The 16,959-nt window shown below is 49.3% G+C and overlaps 1 protein-coding gene and 1 pseudogene across 3 annotated transcripts in view; one reads left to right on the top strand and one right to left on the bottom strand.

The window, feature by feature from the left end:
- Window positions 1–4,301: 4,301 nt before the first annotated feature.
- Window positions 4,302–16,959, top strand: part of LOC135911948 (uncharacterized) — a 28,422-nt gene continuing 15,764 nt past the window's right edge. For 2 of the 3 annotated variants that reach the window (XM_070528181.1, XM_070528179.1), the window contains exons 1-3: window positions 4,979–5,414; window positions 8,576–8,838; window positions 11,942–12,207. In XM_070528181.1, the coding sequence (XP_070384282.1) occupies window positions 5,168–5,414; window positions 8,576–8,838; window positions 11,942–12,207 (776 nt within the window). In that variant the 5' untranslated portion in view covers window positions 4,979–5,167. Of the gene's footprint in view, window positions 4,386–4,978; window positions 5,415–8,575; window positions 8,839–11,941; window positions 12,208–16,959 lie in introns of those variants that run through there. The other variant, XM_070528180.1, reaches the window with a different exon arrangement.
- LOC135911946 (uncharacterized) lies at window positions 13,222–15,181 on the bottom strand (annotated as a pseudogene).

Here is a 16,959-nt window from a genome sequence, read left to right as displayed (position 1 = left end):
TCATCACAAAGCCTGGTGGACTCCCGAATTAATCGAGGAGCGTAAAACGGTGAGGGCCATGTCGATGAAAATTCAGCATGCAGATGATGCGCGCCTGCGAGAGATTCAAAAAAGAATGTGCAAGTACTTCCACACAGTAGAAATAAGATATCAAAAAAGTCTAAGGCCTACTTGACGAAGAAATATGCCGCGAGCTAGCCATCAAGCACACCTGTGGACAGAAATTGGCGTTTGAGAAGCAGACTACGCATCTCGTACCCCTATAGCCGTCTGTATACCCGATGGAAGTTTCCGCGCGCCTCGGAATCCGCAAGACTGTTACTGAACACACAGCGGTAGGTGACAGCCTTCGTCGGGTACGCTGTATTACCGCGTCCGTGCCGACACCCCGCAGTCCGCAGAACCATCCTTTCACGTGAAACGGAACATGCTCTCTGTTTAGGAAACACCCGCTCCGCGCTAGGTCTAGACCGCCATGTTTAATTTATTGAATTGACCAGCCAAATTGTTTCTATTGTTATCCAACGCCGCGCTTAAACTAGGTCATTTCCTCTTCTGCTGAAAGCAAGGCGATATTATATTTATCCCGAAAATTGGCCGATGTGCTATCCTTCCTATGGCAGACAGACCTATCGTAAGGAACTCCCTATTTGAAAAGATTCTCGAACGTTTACTAAATTTCTGTCTTTCTAAATTCAAACAACTTCATACATGAAGAAGAACTCAGTTTCAGGCACGCAAAAAACTCCTCTCTAGCCCTGTACGCGTTGCGGTAATGGTTGACTGGAGTGTATATACACAAAAAACACCAGAAATAATAATATAATTGAACTTTACCCGGTGCCTTTGATAGTGTCATGGCACGACACTGTACTTGACTTCTTCAGGAAGCACCGATGTCCCACGAATCTTTATTATTTATTAGTTATTTTTGAAGAAATGGGAAGTGACGCGGGTGAAGTCTCGATGCCTCCATCCACCCACAAGGATTGGCAACGCGCCCAGTACTGTGGGTCCTTCAGAGTCTGCTTGGCCGAGACCTTCCACAAGGCGTGCGCCTGCAAGCCGGTGAAACGATTATACTTCTTGCCGGCTGCTCACGGCTGCAGCTACAGGCCACAGCAAAACCTTTCTTCTGTTTCCGATTGGGCGAGCAAAAGTAAGGTCACTATTAGACTCCATTAGTATTCTACTTTCGTTTTTTGATAATGGACACATTGGCACTTAAAAGCTTCGTCCATCATTCAAACTGTATGGCGCTTTTCTAAAACACAAATATCATATAAAACTGCTGGGAATCGTATTCGATTAAAAATTAAATTTTCATGAACATGTAGATTACATCAAGTCAGCGCCTGAGCTATTGGTTGTGCGTCTGTTGAGTTTCATTAGGTCCCATCGTTCCTTAAATCCTGGCATAATCCGACGACTGTGCGAACGAAGTTTTGCTGCCGGCAGTAAGGCAATAGAGAGCTTTAGTTTAGGGGACGCAAGGCGTTGGGGCCCCTAGCGAGTGGGTGCGTTTGCGTACGCAAGCAGAAACACGTTATAGGTTAGCGGCCCCAAACGCAAGCCGCAGTGAGGTCGCATGCGCTCGCAGCGCCTTCAACGTCTGATCTTTGCTGCGTTATCATTTTTTAAAACATGAAATCAAGCATATGAAGTAAAGCACATAAAACTATTCGTATTAAAAGCAGTTAATAGAGAGGTTTAGAGTGTCCGGTATTCGGGTAAACACAGGCTGGGGCGTTGGGGCATAGCCATGAACGGGAGCGTCCTGCATGGTGCAGCCACCTGGTGGCGCAAAGCTCAAACAGACAAAAACAGCCAATATTGCAGTAACCAAGTGTATTTTACTTTGCTGCGGGCATAAATTTTTGGCAGAAACACAATTACGCCAGTGCCGAAAATTTACACCAGCAGCGAAGTAGAATAGACTTGGTTACAGCAATATTAGCTGCTTTTGTCCGTTTGAGCTTTGCGCCGCCAGGTGGCTGCACCATGCAGGACGCTCCCGCTTATGGTTCCGCCCCAGCGCCCCAACGGCGTTTATCCGAATACCGGACACGCTAAACCTCTCTAATACATATAAAAACGACGTCTGCCGACACTTGGCGAAAGAGTTATTAGGTTATCTACCCGCTAACTACTCGTAAGTTCTCCTACACCGCGAGAGTCACGTGGGCAACGTGACCACTTAGGGGCAGCTATGTTTTCGGCAGGCCAAACAACCCAAGGACGCAAGTAGACGTGGTGGTCTGCGCATGCGCAGTGCCGTCGCCCATAGTTCTTGCGTACGCAAGCCGCTTGCGTCCCCTAAACTAAAACTCTCTACTGTATGAAGCATCGCTTACACCTGTCACCTGGGACAACGGCACACTTTTCTGGGATCAACTGATACAACCAATAAATCGCACTGGAAATAGATTTGTAGAACTGGTATAGAAAATCACTGCCGAGCATTACAATACCTTTATATTTTACACTAATTTTCCCAATCAGTATTATACAATATCTACATGTGATGGTCAGGAGGACGACTCCTGTTGCTGGCCAAACCTTGTGCTACTCAGCTTGCTTCGTCCATGGCCTAACGTTACCATCCTGTTATTCTCCACTGATTTAGCCTTCAAATCTGCTTTTAACAGCGGAGCTGTTTAAGCTTTTACTTCCGCCGTGGAGCGTTACCAGTAAACTCAGCCCAGCTGTGCGTCGCCTCGCGTTGCCTAACAACCACCGAGCCACGCAACCTCCTCACACCCCACGCGCGTAGGGCGGAGTCTTGACGTCACAGGCGAGAAAAAGCTCGGAACAGCCAGCGCGGCGACACACATCTACTCCATGCGTACGTGTTTGCCATGGGAAGACCGAAGAAAGTCCGGACGCCCGAAGAAGAAGCGGCTTACCAGGAAGAGCGCCGTACTGCCAAGCGATAAGCGATGCGTCGCCGCCGAGCTGGTCCGGAACACCGCGCCGAAGCTGCAGCTGAGAAGAGGCGACGCCGAGTTGAGGATCCTGAGTTTCAGTCCAAGGAACGCGAGAGTCGGCGCCTGAACCCTCGACGTTGCCGAGAAAGCGATGCCGGCCTGCAACTGCTCGAAAACTTCCAGCGCCAAGCCCGCCTAGCAACAACTTAGCAAAACCTAGCCTAACCTCGCAAAATCTATAAACGACATAGTCAAGCCTACCAACAACTAAGATAACCTAACATAAACTCGCAAAACCTACAAACAACTTAGGAAAGCCACGTAAAAGCTAGGTGATCCCAAGCTCCATGGTTGGCTCCAGCCTTGCACCACTAGTGCAAGCTGCGCACGTTTCTTTTTAACTTGGATTTAATTGCTTTTTTTATTCTCAATTTCGTATAGGATTTTCATAGAAAAAGACCTCTTCACTTATTTTACATTAATGACCGGCACACATCTTATTGGCGCAGGCTACCGCTCACTTTTATTCTGTTTTATTTTTCACTCGAGAGGAAAAACGTTGCCACCGGTACGTTGGCCACTTGGTATGCGCCGCTGTGTCTTACTTGGCTTTCAGTCTTATATCTTTCCGTTAGAAACATTGCCTTACATACAATCTCTGCATAATTGTTCGCAACCCAACATTTACAATATTCATACAACCCTGCTCTGCAAATTATTACTGATTCACATTACGTAGACGTCAACTACAGTGGAGTCTGCCAAATTTTTCACAACGTTTCACGTAAAGTGGATTTTTCAGATGGGTGAATAGGTGCGTTCCCAGTATTCATGGCTGAATAAATGCTTTCAAGTATGCTAGACGTAATATAGATGATATCCTCAAATCTGACGGTCTTGTATAGAGTTCTCAGATGAGTCCACATTCCGTAAACTTGACAAAACTAGCTGAAGAATGAAACATTCTTAATCAATTCTGCAGTTGGTTTCTTTTCATGACAGTGAAGAGGCAAGAAATGTGCTCAAACGAACTTTTTAATGAACGTAATTAATTGGCGTGTGATAGGAGTACGCACACGCAAGTGCACCACGATCAATTTTCTTCTGCCTCGTCGTTAAACAGCCAGCGAGCATGCAACACTAGTGGGATAAAGGCCAATCGATGGGTTTCCGTGAACAGCTTCACGATGGCGCGCCGGGATCGATGCGTTCCCACTGGCGGGCGGCCACGCCCACCAGCCCGGACGCGCACGAAGTTCGATATTCTCGCGAAAAGAAGTGGGCGGGCACACCGGGCTTTTTCACTCTTGCTCGGAGGAGCTCGTAATTGACCGAAGCGCCGCTTGATGCCAGTCGGCAATGTGCGGGTTAGTCGAGAAAGTGACGCGTTTCTCGGTGGCGTGCTTTTCCCTAATGACGAGTGACCAGGCCATCGACTTGGGAAAAGCTGCGCATAAAGTAAGAGAAGTCACGGGAGATGAAAATTCCTGCCATTCATGTGAGCAAGCATAGTGTTTTTATTTGTTTGGCAATGTTTTTAGCGTTACTCTTTTTTTTTCACTTATTGATATGCGGCCCATAGAACGAGAGCAAAAAAAAAGAAAATTGAGGTAGTTCGAGTGGAAGCTTGATGAGCCAGGAAAGACGCCCAACAAAGCACGAGTGGCGACGCCACCTCGACTCTCGCGATACAGCCGTGCCGTGACGTCATGGAATTTAACTTGCCGGTAAAAGAGGTGGCTTACGGAAGCCAAGTACATGACCTAAAAACAATAAGAACGTCACCAATCTAAAAATGGCTAAAATGAACGAAAATACTTGGAAATTTGTGACGTCATACTGATGTATCGGAGCCAAACATTTATCGCAAACCGTTACCAGAACAAACTATTCCGAAATGGCGCAGAACTAGATGGTGACGAAGCCACCGTTACAGTTTTTAAGGGCAAAAACTGCACCAACGCTTCAGCCGTAAATGCTGTTCGTTGTTCTACTCGCGATCCTGTGTCGTTATCGTGTGCGATGATCGGGACCGGCAGGGATCGTGTGCTTGTTTTCTTGTGTCGCTATCTTCTCCCGATCTTTCTACCCCTCCGGTGAAGAGTGGCAAACCAAATTTCTTGTTGTTTAATCTCCTTGCCTGTTTTCTTTCTTTCGTTCTCTTCGTGAGTCAAACGAACGCAATAGTCGGGAAAGAAGAAACCAACCTCTCGCGCCGTTCCCCTTGAGCGACCAGAGAAATGTTCCGGGTGGCGCCCGCGGCCCAGCAGCGAAGCCCCGCGGCGAGCAAGACGGTGCTGGCGCGGGAGCTGCTGCGCAACGAGTGCCGGCCCTTCTACGCCGGATTGCGCGTCATCGGCCGCGCACAGCGGCTCCTGGGCTGCTGCTTCCTCGAGAACCTGGCCTCGGCCGACCCGCAGCGCGTGCGGGCCAAGAGGGCGAGCCTCTACCTGCTCTACCCGCTCTGCATATGGTGCTACCACTTGAGTAAGCCCGCACGACGACGAGAAACGTTTGACGTGGTCTGGACGAACTCTCGTAGCACTGCCATTTCATTTGCATGTCGGCAAACAGAAAGGGTCAAAACACGTGCACGGCACTCCCAAGCGATATTTAATCCGTGTTACATACGAGAGCGCACTTGCCGTATCTTGAAACTCGCGGAGAAACTTCGAGATTAATAATTTTTGCACCGATCGCACGAGAGATATCGCCCAGCGTGTACCCCCTGCCAGTATTTCTCTGTGTACAAATTATGCTGATATTTTTTATGCCCTAATCAACCAAAGTTAATAATTTAAACACTCTTTTTAATTAAATAAATTTTGTAGTGGAACGATCTTAACTCGGACATTTAGGCCACTACGGATTTCGTTGTCGCCTCTACGAGAAATCAGCAACTGCTGCTTGTCTGATGTGTTCTTGTGAAATTATTTCTCTTTTAATGCATCATTGATTTCCGTCTTACGAAACATTTCATGTCTTGTGTAGTTACGTAGTTTGCGTTCCTTTTTTCAGCCTGTAAAGGCCCGCAATGGGCTCACAGCATTTTGAAACAAGCGAAATAAGCAAATACACGTCTGCGCAAAATTGTTAAGTTTAAGAGGGGGGAACTTTGGGCCAGTTGGTCCGACATGTTTAAAGAGGAAAAGAACCGCGACTTCAGACGGGACGTTAGACGAAGTAGTGGAGAGGACGAGCGGTAACTAGCAACTGAGGTTTACTACCATAAAACACATAGCAGCAAAAGGACGCATCAGCGCGCAGCGTGCCTTGATATGATGCGTCCTTTTGCTGCTATGTGTTTCATGGTAGTAAACCTCAGTTGCTAGTTACCCCTCGTCCTGTCCACTACGTCTCACGTCCCGTCTCAAGTCGCGGTTCTTTTCCTCTTTAAGCTTGTTAGATTTACAATACACAATTTCACTCGTGTAATTCTTCTGTTTTGCTGTTGATTCTAAGTAAAATCATGGTGTAGGATAATCTTTTTTTTCATACATGTGTGCATAAAATATGCGTGTATATGTAATAAAAATCAGTTGGAAGTACAGCACATGCGTTCTGTCATTTTTGTTTGCTGCGCTGCCATACATTAAAGAAAAATTTTTGTTTTGGGCTTACCAGATGTGTCAAAATGCATGTGAAAGGCATAAATGCTTTTAGGCAAGCAGTCAACTGGTTTAAATTTTGCCTAAGCAATGAGAAGATGGGGGGAGGGGGGGCTTTGAGATTAATCGATTGATGGGCTAGTCGCGACCACTTCCTTCAGCAGGAACAACCACTTGCAGTTCCTGAACCAAGTTTTAACAACAACTCCTTCGTTGTGGCTGTCGCTAAAGAAGAAGAAAACCCCCACTCAAGTGAAGAACTTGGCGTGCCAGAATTGCAGGCGAAGTCGTCGACCACAATGAACGTGCCGCTTCGTGAATTCGTAGACGGCGAACACGCACGTTGGCAGTGTGCGTAAAAATAAAGTGCCGAAACAAGAAAGATGCTTCTAACAGCGACTACAACATTGAACGTATGACTTTAAATACTTAAGTCACACTCAACTTTATTATTTGTTTATTTGTTTTTTGCAAGTCTTCTGTGGCTTAACGAGGCGTCGAAAAAAGAAAGAAAACGCACATATAATACACAAAGCATGCACACACTTGGAGAATCAAAAGCATTTAGCAATACTCAGTACAGCAGTAAGTAGGGCTGTAAAAATAACGTGATAAAAATGTTTTGTGTGGTAACTGCTATTGAACAGCTTCATGAAAGCTACCAGGCTGAAATACATGCTCAGCGAGAGAGTTCCAGTGCGCTGAGACTGTAAACGGGGAAAAAAACTGTTTCTAAGCTGTTTTTATTGTAGAACTTTCTTGTAGTGTGTTTGTGAGTGTGGCGACCGTTCGTGTTGTCAGGGGTTCTTTAGACAAAGGTGTGCTTACAGTGATTAATCCAAGCAAAATACTTCGCAAATATACCACATGGCCCATTTTTTTTTTCAGCGTGGCGCTCGTGTAGGTATACTACTTGTAAGTTGGTGAGGCTATCTTTTTGTATTTGTTAAAAATGTTCCAAACCGCTCTCCTCGGTACCATTTCTAAGCGGTGAATCTGTGTTTTCACGCAAAGGTCCTGTACTACAGACACGTACTCTTACTTCAGACTAATAATTGCATTATCATTGAAGCTTGTAGTTTACCTTGAACTGTATAACCTCATTTAACTTCCTTATCTAAAAAGCTCAGTTCCCTTCCACTCTGTGAAGAAGGATGACCAACGAAGCTGTGTATGTGTGCCCCTTAATGGCGAACTGCACCTCCGCCGCGGGTGGGCCCGGCATTTCACTATCTTCGGGATCGGCCCACGTATGGGGAGTGCTTAAAGCCTGCTTTACCTCCACCATGGGTCGGCCCAGTATTGAACCATCTTCGGATTTTGAAGAACAAAGTTGCGCATTCAAAAAATACAACCACAGGAAAAGGCGACGGAGACGGAAAGGGCGCTCTCGTATTTTTTGAATGCGCTACTTGGTTCTTCAAAGCAATGCACCAACTTGACCAGCAAGAAGTTCTAAACTACCATCTCCGGTATTGGCTCATGTAAAGGGAGCGCTCAACGCTTGCGTCACCCCCGCCGCGGGTCAGCCCGGCATTGCACTATCTTCGAGTTATTTTGTTTTTTTTTTGTTTTTCTGCACGCGGACACGATAGTGGGGAAAGTAGCCCTCAATAGCTTCGCTGTAAGATACGCTATTTCTGTAGCGCGGAGGAATGACTTTCAGATATCTGCAGTGAAATTCAAGTGACTAGTTTAAGTAATGCCAGAATATTTATTATTTTTTTCCTATTTCTACATAAGTACGTGGCATAAGAACGTGGCAGAGTATCCTTTCCGTGTATTTTTTTAAGAGCAGAGAGAGAGAAACAGCTCTAATGAAACAATTCTGCCGACATGCGTACAGTGTCCTACATATACTACTCTGCATGGGGGAGGGTATGGGGGATTGAAAGGCCCTAAATGATAAATGTTTTATCGAAGTTTCACTTCATAACTATCTCAGTGCACCGGCGTCCTGATGTTTCGGTGGCTGTGTTCAGATGTGCGTTTCACTAAACTAACAGAACAGCACGAGATGGGTGACGTGCTCGCACGCAGCGGTCGGCGTGACCTTGTTCGTGGACTCGGAGCGGCACAAGCACGCCATGAGGGACACGGACCGGCTGAATAAGACCATCTTCATCGCCTTCATGGCGGCGCTCACCGTGGAGGCTGCGCTCAACAACGTGCTCCTCTTGGTCCAGGCGCCCAAGTTTGTCGAGCTCTTGCGAATCTGTGGGTTCATCGAGCTACAGACTGCTGTGCCTCCCTACGTGCAGCGACAGACAGTCCGCTTCGCATGGGCCATGGTGACCTTCCAGGTAAGGCGCTGATGTTGGCACTTGACCGCGCGTGAAAGGAAAATAAAGGAACCTTCGCAGATATATGCAAATTTGGACAATTCCTGCCTCTAAGAAAGGCTTGCCATCGCCCCCACTATCCCCCAGTGCACGTGAACAAAATACGCTGGCTGATTCTCTATCCTAGATCACCGATTGGTATTTTACGGAAGACGTAATACTGGAACCTTGGCCAGACAGCAAATGCAATTTCAGAGCAATTTGCACATTACTTGCATTCCTGCACAGTACGGTTTCAACTCGCGGTTGTGAAAGTTCATCTTAAAGAATTTTTTCTGACAGCTTCTGTACACATCATCATCATCATCACTCACAGCCCTCTTTGTTTTCCATTTCTTTTATCCCGGCGTATAGCAGCAGCTAGGGTAGAGCTGTCTGCCTCAAGGCGACCTCTCTCATTCCTTAAATAAACTTCCATACCGAAGACTTTGCAAACACTTGCCTATGTCTGGTGAAATTTCCTCGCGATACCCAAGTCTCTTTGTTCGCTTCATTATATCCGAACATTACACTTCCACACTGTACGCTACGTCCAAGGCATGTTCGTGTATGTTGCATGCACTGACCTTACAGCGGCGGTACCACTTTGTACTATGACCTCCATGGTGCCTCCTCGATAACGACTGCGGCGCCACACGTTGCCGCTGCGGCACGAAAACAGTTGCGCAGCAGTGGAGCGGCTGATTTCAGTTGGCAGCACCTCGCGACATCGCCGTACCCGTAACAATATATTGATATCGTCACGGGTACGGCGTCCGATCTAACGCTACATCCTGTTGGAACTTGGAAATAGTTGGACGTCGTAGTAGCCACAAGTCGCACGCCGGATCCGTGGACAGATCGTACCGTGTGCCTCATGCGAGCAGACGACCAGCCCTAGATGGAAGCGAGGAAGCAGCGTCCCGTGGTGCTGTGCACAAGTATCCCGATCTCTGACGCTAATAATCGTCGTGGAGCTGACGAACGTCACAGAGAGCCCAAGCAGCCACTAAACGCGTAATATTGTTACGGTGGGAAAAGAGGACAATGTCGACGACGGTGAAGACGACGAAGTGGCAACAGCCTCTCGGGATTCTCAGCTGATGTTTATGTGTCCCTTGTAAATACACCGTGTAAATAGTTTTATATCCCGCACCTACGCCAAAATATCACGGGTATATCACCTCTTCCGCTTTCCTCCTCGCGCTCTCTTCGCTATCGCCGTCTTTCATTCCCCGCTGCGCTCCACGCTCGGTCTTTCATCCTTCGCCGAGCTCGTTCGCTCGGTAACGAGGGACGCCGACACCGACGCTCGGGGCGCCTACTATAGCTGTGCTCCTAACTAAGTACCCTACTTATAAGCTCCGGCCGGGTCGCAAGCGCCATGGACTGCGGTGGCCACTGGATTCATGGGCGGGTGTCATCGGAGCCGCGCGCCAGTGGACGACGCGCCTTTGTGAACTGCTGGTCGCTAGCTGTGAAGTGCTCTTATTGACAACGTTCGCGCAAAACTAAGGAGCGTCGTGCAAATGAGTCCATCTTGTATTTCCTGATGACGATACGAACTTTTGCGACCGCGCATGCATGCAGGGACGCCGAATCTGGCCAGAGCCTGCGCTGCGCACGGTCGCTCGCGCGCCCGTTTCATATCTGTACTGCGCACATGCATGCGGCAAGTAGGACGGCCAGGCGTAATATCATTATTTATGGGGTGCTACGTGCCAAAACCACGATCTGATTATAAGGCGCACCGTAGTCGGGGACTCTAGATTAATTTGGGCCACCTGGAGTTCTTTAACGAACAGCCAGCACCCCGTGCACAGGCGTTTGCATTTCGTCCCCATCGAAATGCGGCCGCAGCGGCCGGGATTCGATCCCGTGACCTTGTGCTAATCAGCGTAACGCCAGAAACCACTAAGCAGCTACGGCCAGTGGCCAGGAGTCGTATATGAAGGATAGCAGCGAAATCACACCGTGTGTAGCAGCAGTCTGAACATACCGGCATGACGAGGCATCGGTGCGCGGGTTGCAGCTGTCTCCATAGTAGCAAAGCGATGGCACCGCAGCAGGCGAACCATTCGTTTCCCCCCGCGGGACACCGACAACAGTTGGTCGACTTCCCTTTCAACAAGGCTCGGAATAAAAGGACACCAAGGAAGAGCAACACAATTTGCCCGCACCATTTTGTTATTTCTTTTGCGCTCACTTTTTTGGGGCTGCCAGTGAGTACGTTTTCATGTTCTACTTGCAGTGCTGCCAATTTCGAACCCGCTGCAGTGAGGGGCCCCAACTGAAAACGGTTCGCTACGTGTCTACTACGGCAGTGATTCCGACTGGCACGCAGTCATCGGCCTCACTTTATGTAGGATGACGACGACAACGATTCTGAGGCCGACGACACGCTCGCAATTAGCAGGCATATTCAGCAACTGGCAATTCAACAAGCGTGCTCCTCAAATTGTTGGGCCCACTATTATGGTTTCGGGTGGGCAGTCTAAGTGACGTTAAAATCGATCCTAATTAATTATGCTAACAGTCACATTGGAGCACTTACGGTTTTACTCCGTGATTATCAGATATACACAGACTCATCAAAGTATAAAAGTGAAAGACAAATATTCAAGGGGCACTTACGTGGATGAATGCGAAAGCATTGCGGCGGCGTCAGAAGTGCCGCGACGTGACCAGCGGTGTTTGCCACAAGGTGCGCACAGCGCAGGGTCGTGGGTGCGAGTGTCTTAACTAGCTCTACCTAAATAACTGTGCCTTAACACCTTAATTAACACCAAATGTCGTGGATTCGACTCCCACCAAAGGTCATGGGTTGGAGCGCCCAAAAGAATTGCGCCTTAATCCCAAAGGTCGTGTGCTCGAGTGCCTTAATTAACTCTATCTTACTTAACTTTGCCTTAATTCACCTTAATTAACGCCAAGGGTCGGTGGGATCGTAGCCTTTTCGGACAACGGCGTGGTCACGCCAACGCCGATTTCCCGTGGCCATACAGTGCTTTCGCATTAATAATTCCGCTGTCAGTGGACCAAGAGCGGAGGGACGGAGCAGTCTTTTCAAGTGTGTCCCACGCAGGTTGCCGCCGTCATCCTGAACGTGGCCCTGAACGTCCACTCGCACTTCGGCACGATGCTGCTGGCAGAAGATGGTCGCCAGCTGGACCCGCTTGTCATGAACCTAGCCGTCAGCAATGGGTTCGTTGGTGTCGTGTACCTGTCCGCCATGTGCCTCAGCACTCGGCTCCTGCTCATGTACATCTCCAGGGCCGTCGCGCTCTACTTGGGCTGCATCTACAGGAACCTGGACCAGTGCCTGCGATCGAGGAGCACTCCGGAAAGCAGGTGGACTTTGTGTTTGAACGAGTGATTTGACGGCACACACGGTGGTGCGCAATGTTCCGTGCAGAACAAACTAATCTTAGGCCAATCGGCGCTCGTAAATGTACGTTCAGGACAGCGCAGAAACGTATTCGCTCATTTCAGTCTTCATCAAATGCTTTTTATTCTGTCTGACACGCGTGCTAGGATTGCACGCACTTTGCCCGCAGTTATTGAAAACAATATGTTAACCCACGACAGAAGCTTCACTGTTGCCATACATTACTGCGATAAAGGGACCGTATGCCAAGTATGCCGGCGCTGCTAGAGGCGTGCAGTGACGTGGTGTCGACCTTACTACATTAAAAACACTTCAGCTGAAAAAAGATACAATGACAGATCGACTGAAAATCTGCAGAACGTCTTATTGATAAGGAGAACATGGCCGATCAGTGCCATGCCAGTCTTGCGCGCTTCTTACTTCACAAAATGCAGCACTGCAGTTGCGCATGATGCGAAAAAAACCAGTTTAGGGAAACGCCTAAAGCTTAACGGGGCTTGCGACAAAATCAAATGCAGGCACAGCGCCAAATGGCGTTTCTGCGTGCCGTTCAAACCGTGAGAAAGGAATTGGTGCTGCAGGACGTCGTGCCTAGAAGTTTGAACGCGAACTTACAGCGGTGACTCAGAGAGGTCGCGAGACCGACTGGCTTCGAAATGATTCGAGTTTGGGCTTTAGCGATTATTAGGCAGCATGAAAGACGGGGCAGTGAGAGAGACGTGAAAACTGAAGCAGGTGGACATTTGTACCCGGCTCACCAACGTCTGTATCTCCTATCGTGCATACGTTCTCATCTCGCTGCTTTTAATTCAATCGCCGTCCGCTCAAATTTAGCTTGCTGCGGCTCTGGTCCCTGAAACGTTAATACCGCTCGCGAAACGAAAGAGGAAGTTACGCGTCCCAGTGATAAAAGTGAGGACGTGCGCTGTTTTAGCCGACGCTGAAAATTAAAGTTTAGGAGAAGTGGCCCATTCCGTTTAGCCGTACAGTTTGTGGCGACCGGCGGCCGCGTAGACCGGTGCAGTGTCGGCCTTCCGAGATTGGATTGGATTGGAGAAACTTTATTTATGCCTGCAGTTGGGCGCTCGCGCGCCCCGACGAGGGCCAATGTCATAATCGAAGTTGCCGTTACTCGGCGCGGGTCTCCGCTCGCCGTTGCCGGCTCGCTGGGTCCGTGCCTTTCGAGCACCTCGAGGACCTGCTGGACGGCCCAGAGCTGATCGTCTCGGTCGTAGCTCTTCGCGGCTGCCTCTAGCCGCGGTGGGAGCGTTCTTGATTTAGCGTCTTCTGGATAGTCTCCCTCCAGCAGACTCTGCACATATCTGTCGGATATGTCACGGGGTACATGCGATTCATCAGTTTCCGGCTCGGTAGCGATCCGGTCTGGAGCTGTCTCAGTACTACCGCCTCCACTCGACTCAGTCTCGGGTGCGGGGGTGGGAGAGTCCTGCGAGCTAGGCGGTAGGCCTTCGTGATTTCATTGTAATCCGTCATGCGGTCCATGGTTCCGAACCACGTCGGACGGTGTGTCGCCGGGGCGCGGTTGGTTAGCGCTCGCGCCGCTGCGTGTGCCGTCTCATTATGGTTCTCATTGCGTTCCGACGCGTCGCCCGCGTGCGCCGGGAACCACTTCAGTCGTACTTTTAGTTCTAGTTTTACCGCTCGCAGTACGCGCCCAGCCTCCCTGCAGATTTGCCCTTTGGCGAAGTTTCGCACCGCCTGTCTTGAGTCACTCAGCACCGTGTGGCAGTCTGCCTCGGCGATGGCCAGGGCGATGGCTACCTCCTCCGCTTGTTCCGCTCCGGCGCTTCTCACGCTCGCTGCCGTCCTCGTGGCGCTGGTTGACGCCTCTATGACGACCGCTGCGAAGGCGTTCCATTGGTATTCGGCCGCGTCCACGTACCGCGCGTGTTCGTCGTTGGCATGCTGGTCGATGAGAGCCTTGGCCCTCGCCGCTCTTCTTCCCTTGTTGAACTCAGGATTCATGTTCTTCGGTATGGGGTCGATTCTGGTCTGACGTCGGACCTCTTCGGGGACGGGGAGCTTCATCTCCACCTCATTCGAGTGTCTAATTCCCAGATCGTCCAGTATCTTCCTCCCGGCTTTGGTCATAGACAGCCGCTCCAGTTGAGAGGTCCGTTGCGCTTCGGCTATTTCTTCGAGCGTATTGTGTAGCCCGAGTTGTAACAAGCGGGTCGTGCTTGTGGACTCGAACAGGGCCAGCGCCGTCTTGTACGCTCTTCTGATGAGCACGTTGATTTTGTTTCGTTCGTGTTCCAGCCATCTGTGGTAGGCTGCAACGTACGCGACGTGTCTGATGACGAACGATTGGACGAGCCTAATTAGGCTCTCCTCTCTCATGCCAGCCTTTCGGGAAGTGACTCGTTTGAGGAGTCGAATCGCGTTGGCTGCTTTTGACTTGAGACGGGTGATGGTTTCGCCGTTTCTTCCGTGCTTTTCGATGACCATGCCTAGGATCTTAATTTTGCCGACCTCGGGGATCACGTTGCCGGATTTGGTGACGATTCTGATTTTTTCGTTTTCGCGTTGTCTGGTCTTGCCTCTGCTGTTTTCGGTAGGTGGGAGTATAAGAAGCTCCGATTTTCTCGGCGAACATGTCAGTTCGGTGCCTTCCAGCTGGTCTTCTATTGCGTCGACGGCGGCTTGCAGCGCGCCCTCGATGTGGGCGTCGCTGCCACCGGTCACCCATATAGTGATATCGTCCGCGTAGATGGTGTGCCTGACGTCTTCGATGTGCCCGAGCTTTTCGGCCACTCCGATCATTACCAGGTTGAACAGCATCGGCGAAATGACCGATCCCTGCGGTGTGCCGGTGCTCCCGAGCTTCTTCTCTTGCCTCTGTAGGTCGCCTGCTCGTAGCTCGGCGGTCCTCTCTGGGAGGAAGTCCTTGATGTAGTTGTAGGATCTTTCTCCCATTTCGAGCTTGGAGACTTGGGTCAGAATCGCCGAATGTTTCACCTTATCGAAGGCGCTCTGCAGGTCTTCCGAGAGAGAGAGAGATCCGAACGACAGCCCGTGCCGACGCGTGCCAGCAGTACCTGCCTCGTGTAGACGCGAGCGTCTGCGTAATTCTGTTGCGACGCAGATGCTGCTGCTGCCGTTCATTCTCGGCTATCCTGAACTGCAGTGCCAGCGGCGGCAGCGAAAAAGAACGAAGGTCGGCGCCAAAGCAGGCTTCGCTTGGCAGGACACGTTTGGTGAACTTTTCTTCACTGTGACATTCGAAGGTCTCTACCTAACCAAGGTCTCGAAGCCTTCTGGCCATAGGACCGGGCAATAAAGATACAAATAAAATTGGTAAATTAGTATTTTGCTCCAATTTAGCGACCTGCTTTATTCAAAGAACTGCTAATCTTAACTAGCAGTGCTGACCTTCTGGCATAAGGACGAGAAAAGGAGCGAAATTATAGAACTTTGTTTTCACCGCCAAATGCCAGCTACGAAGGCGCGCGCACGTTCGCTCGGAAAAGCCGCGAAGTGGCAGAAAGAGAGAACTTGTAATCACAGTTCTCAAACCTCATTATAATTAACAATTTAGCCGTTTATTGTTGTTCACCAGAAAATGACAAACTAACTTGCTGGTGATCGATTTCATTTTGGAACTTTTACCGACAAGAAATACGGAATATGACCGCATCTCTTATAAGGCACATTATAGGGCGTCTTCAACGGCAATAAATGTGTTCGCAACAGAGGAAAAGTTATGTAAAAAAAACCATCGATGACGATCGTGAAACTAAGCGAATAGTTTTCTGCTACCGCTATATTATCTGTTAATGTCCGTATATCGCAGAAATTTATGGAATGTACCAGCATACTTTGAAATTCTTGTACTTAAGGCTTTACCGACGTTTTCGTGCATGTTTTTATGTTATTGTTTCAGGACGAGTAAAAAACAAGCTTTTGTCGAGTAATCGTTCTGTACTCGGCTTCATACACTAGGTGTAACGCTGTGAAGGCTAGGCAAGAAGTTTGGTCACCAGAATGAATCACTCCGCGGGCGTTCTTTCATGAAAACTTCGCTGCGCACCGGCAGCATGTGCTCGGCGGGTTGGCGAGCAAATGCCGCGGCGGGTTGCAAATAAATAACGCTAAAAATAAAAACAACGAACAGCAAAGTGATATAAGACAACGTGTTAGTAGCCGCATAAGTACGTGGTTTATTTATTTCTAAGATATTTTCCTTTTCATTCGTAACTGAGCCTTACTGTGAAGGACATTTTCGCAAAAATTGGTCAGAAAACGCCAAACTGTTTCTAGGCGCGAACGCAGCCACTGCGAAAAGCCTATCTAGCCTCCATAGCGTTGCACCAGATGTGTGAAAAGGAGCATTATCGTTTCTATTTTGCATGCTTGCGAACGCGAAGTTTCGACGAACTACGAAGATTTTGTGACTAACGTCTCGGAAAGCTTGCCGCACTTGTCTTTTTACTGACGTCTTGTGGATGGATGAGGGCGACAAAGCCCCACCGTCGACCGCAGCACCTGAATGCACGTGCGTCTAGTTCGACGACGAACGCGTCGAAGGCCGGCGTGGCACGCGATGGCCACGCGGAGGGAAAAGCAGGGGCCGTATTCTGTAGCGGTTCCTTTGGGAACCGGTTCCTTTCGGCTGTTGCCATTGGTCGGCGCTTCGATGTCGTCATCCCTGGTGGGCGGGACGACAAATTTTGATGACGTCACACAGGTTGCCA

This window comes from Dermacentor albipictus, chromosome 10 (assembly GCF_038994185.2).
Source record: "Dermacentor albipictus isolate Rhodes 1998 colony chromosome 10, USDA_Dalb.pri_finalv2, whole genome shotgun sequence".
NCBI classification, from domain to species: domain Eukaryota; kingdom Metazoa; phylum Arthropoda; class Arachnida; order Ixodida; family Ixodidae; genus Dermacentor; species Dermacentor albipictus.
The sequence above is the reverse complement of the archived record's forward strand: the minus strand, read 5'-3'. Positions and strand labels throughout refer to the sequence as shown.